At 42.8% G+C, this 3007-nt stretch overlaps 1 protein-coding gene across 1 annotated transcript; it reads right to left on the reverse strand.

Annotated features, from left to right (window-relative positions):
- Positions 1-770: 770 nt before the first annotated feature.
- On the reverse strand, positions 771-2646 carry LOC119594761 (chymotrypsin BI-like; the record flags this gene model as incomplete). The annotated part of the gene is given in 7 exon segments (XM_037943853.1): positions 771-1043; positions 1132-1268; positions 1474-1560; positions 1665-1831; positions 1950-2094; positions 2188-2269; positions 2405-2646. Coding segments are annotated over 7 exon segments (822 nt in total). The 3' UTR covers positions 771-887.
- Positions 2647-3007: the final 361 nt, after the last annotated feature.

Below are 3007 nucleotides of genomic sequence, written 5' to 3' on the forward strand. Positions count from 1 at the left end.
GCCTTTTCCCTTCGAGTGCGTCCACACCACTGTAAAAGTTATCAGAGACCATATACATATCAGAAACAGACTGAAAACAAGCCAACAATGCCATGGTAGTTCACACAACAGATTTATACAACGACTCATTTAACATGACGACCGGTACTTCTTTTCAGTCTGTTTATGTATCCGATAATTATAGTTTCGACGTGTTTGGTTTACTGTCGTGTGGACGCATCTTTATACAGCTAATCCTTGTCCTCCTTTTATCCTCGCTCTTCCTTTTTCCCTTCGTGGGATCTCAGGTGCTTAGAGAACCATTCTTATCATATTTACCATATCGTTTCTTCTGTCTTTTATGTCGAAATAATGTTAAGGGCCGAGTTTCCTTCTTTATTGCAAAACATTATTTGCGTTTTTTCTGTTATCATTTCATTTTTTTAAAACTACTTTTTTCAAGTGATCCTTCAGATTCCGTGATAAGGATCGAGCAATATAAGTGTTTAATGCAATGAAAAATACCGACTTATATATAAATTATAAGCAACATATATAAATTATAAGAAACATATATAAATTATAAGCAACAATATATAAATTATATATAAATTATAAACAACATATATAAATTATATATAAAATATAAGCAACAAAGAAGGACGAGGCTCTAAATTTTGCGATGTAGCTTGTTTTCAGGATTTTTTTGATCGTCTTTCATCGTCATGTGTGAACCTACACATCCCTTTAATGTGTGGAAGAAAATGTTAGGGGGATTTCAAAAGGCTAACGATTCAGCGATATATTTATTTGGTTACCTTCTTCATTTTAAATGATGACGAAACATGAAGGATTATTAATCATGAAAATATTCAGGCAGTAACGCCAGTGTTGGTTATAAGGTCTGTTCAGGGGGTGACGCCGGTCTTCTGTTCGATCCAGTCCAGGTAGTAGTGGACGCGGGTGAAGGCGTCGGGGTAGCCCTTCTCGCAGCCGGCGGAGGAACCGAAGGAGGTGACGCCGTAGGTCACGCCGTTCAGGTTGAGGGGGCCGCCAGAATCTCCCTGGAAAGGCTTAAGCAGTTAGTATTTACAATACCATATAATAATTTCACATTTGATAAAATAACAGCGTGAAACTAGTCTGTCGTACGTTGCAGGTTCCCTTTCCGCCTGCGGCGTCGATGCAGACGATGCCGTCTCCAAGGTGGCCGTAGACGGCGCTGCAGTCGGCGGTGGCCATGATGGGGACGTTAACCTGACGTAGGACGTCGGAGATGCCGCCGGCGTCTGTATGAGGAGAGGTGTTCTCAGTGACGAACATAATCCTCCATGTTAAATTTTGGGTAGCTTGGAAAAAAATCAGTTACTAAGTAGGGGAATGAAGTAAAATTCGTGGTTTATTAGTAAAGATTTCATAATGACAAGTTTGTTGAATAACAGAGTAAACTTGGACCGGCTCATCTGAAGCAAACGGATGGATTGAAGCACTCACTGTCAGAGGGGCGGCCCCACCCTGTGGGAGTAACGATCTTTCCAACTGCCACGTCGGAGGAAGGCAGCTTCACGGTTGAGATGTAATCTGTGAAGATACAATAATGCCTTTGCTATTCAGAATGATAAATGACGAAGCAAAGTTAGCATCAGAGCAACAAATAAAGCTTATCAGTTTTGACGGATACTAACTGTTGAATCCGACAGCGCTGGGCAGCCTGATGAGGGCGATGTCGTTGGTGAGCGTGTGGGAGTTCCAGTGCTCGTGAGTGAAGAAGTTGGTGGAGGTCATGGTCACCTGGCTAGGCTCGTTGTGGCGGATGTTGTGAGCGCCAAGGACTACCTCGACGAAGCCGGCACTGCAAGCAATTTTACATATATGAATACTAAGTGAAGTAATAATTTCAAGGATTTTAGTTTTGGAGAATCAACATGACGTGAAGGAAATCATCATTGTTACATTCAGTGCTGACTCACCCGTCCATGCAGTGAGCGGCCGTGAGGACCCACTCGCTGGAGATGAGGGAACCGCCGCAGAAGTACATGTCGTCGATGAAGAGAGCCACCTGGTGGGGCCACGAGTGGGGAGTGGCCTCAGTGCCGCCCACGATTCTCCCAGTTCCTGCAATGGTTGTTTTATACGTTTGAGCGGGAATCGAATAGATATAAATATTTGCCCAACATTTTTCTTGACACATACAAGTTAGAAACTAACCAGAGGGAGCAGGGCCCATGGGGTCGACGAGGGGCTTCGGGGACTTCCAGTGCCATGGCTTCCCCGCGGCGGGGTTTCCGCTCTGATTCAGGAGAGACGCGTAAGGAATTCGACCTTCCTCGTTTGAATGTCAACAGAAATATACAAGGAAAGAAATGCAACAAAACAAAATATTCAGTGACTGTTGGATTAGTAAAAGGCATATTATGAAACTCACAGCGGCGGCGGCGGCGAAGGCGAGGAGGAGAGCGACTCTGGCGACCATGTTGCAGTGCTGCTGAGGATGACGAGATCTGCCGCAGTTTATATACACGACCAACTTCTCTCAAAAACTCTTATCTCAAATTGTATCTTATTTTTCTATTTCTTTCTGTTTCAGTAGTTCCCATTCTCAAGGGACATGTGGTACTGATAATAATGTGAAGACTCTCATCTTTGCACTCTGCCTGGCCATCATCACTGCAACACACAATCTTTTCTCGAAAAAAATTCTCACGATAGAATTCCAAGTCACATCGGTGAAAACATTTAAACGAGAATAAGGAATAAGGGGAAAAGCTGATTATTTATTAATATATTTTCTCACGTACACAAAAAATACCGACATATTGTGCGAAGTATGAGGCAAATGGAGAACTGGTGAAGGGGGCAGAGATGTATCCGTTTTCTGTACAGGATAGGAATGGGAAAGAAAATGGAAATACTTTGTTTTCAGAGCATTACTGTGTACATTTATTTGTTAGTTTGACCTTGCCGATATCTTCCACATGTAGTAGGAATAAACATGCTCCCATCGCTTTCTCACAGGAAAAAGTATATT

The sequence above is a fragment of the Penaeus monodon genome, chromosome 34, assembly GCF_015228065.2.
Source record: "Penaeus monodon isolate SGIC_2016 chromosome 34, NSTDA_Pmon_1, whole genome shotgun sequence".
Taxonomy (NCBI): Eukaryota; Metazoa; Arthropoda; class Malacostraca; order Decapoda; family Penaeidae; genus Penaeus; species Penaeus monodon.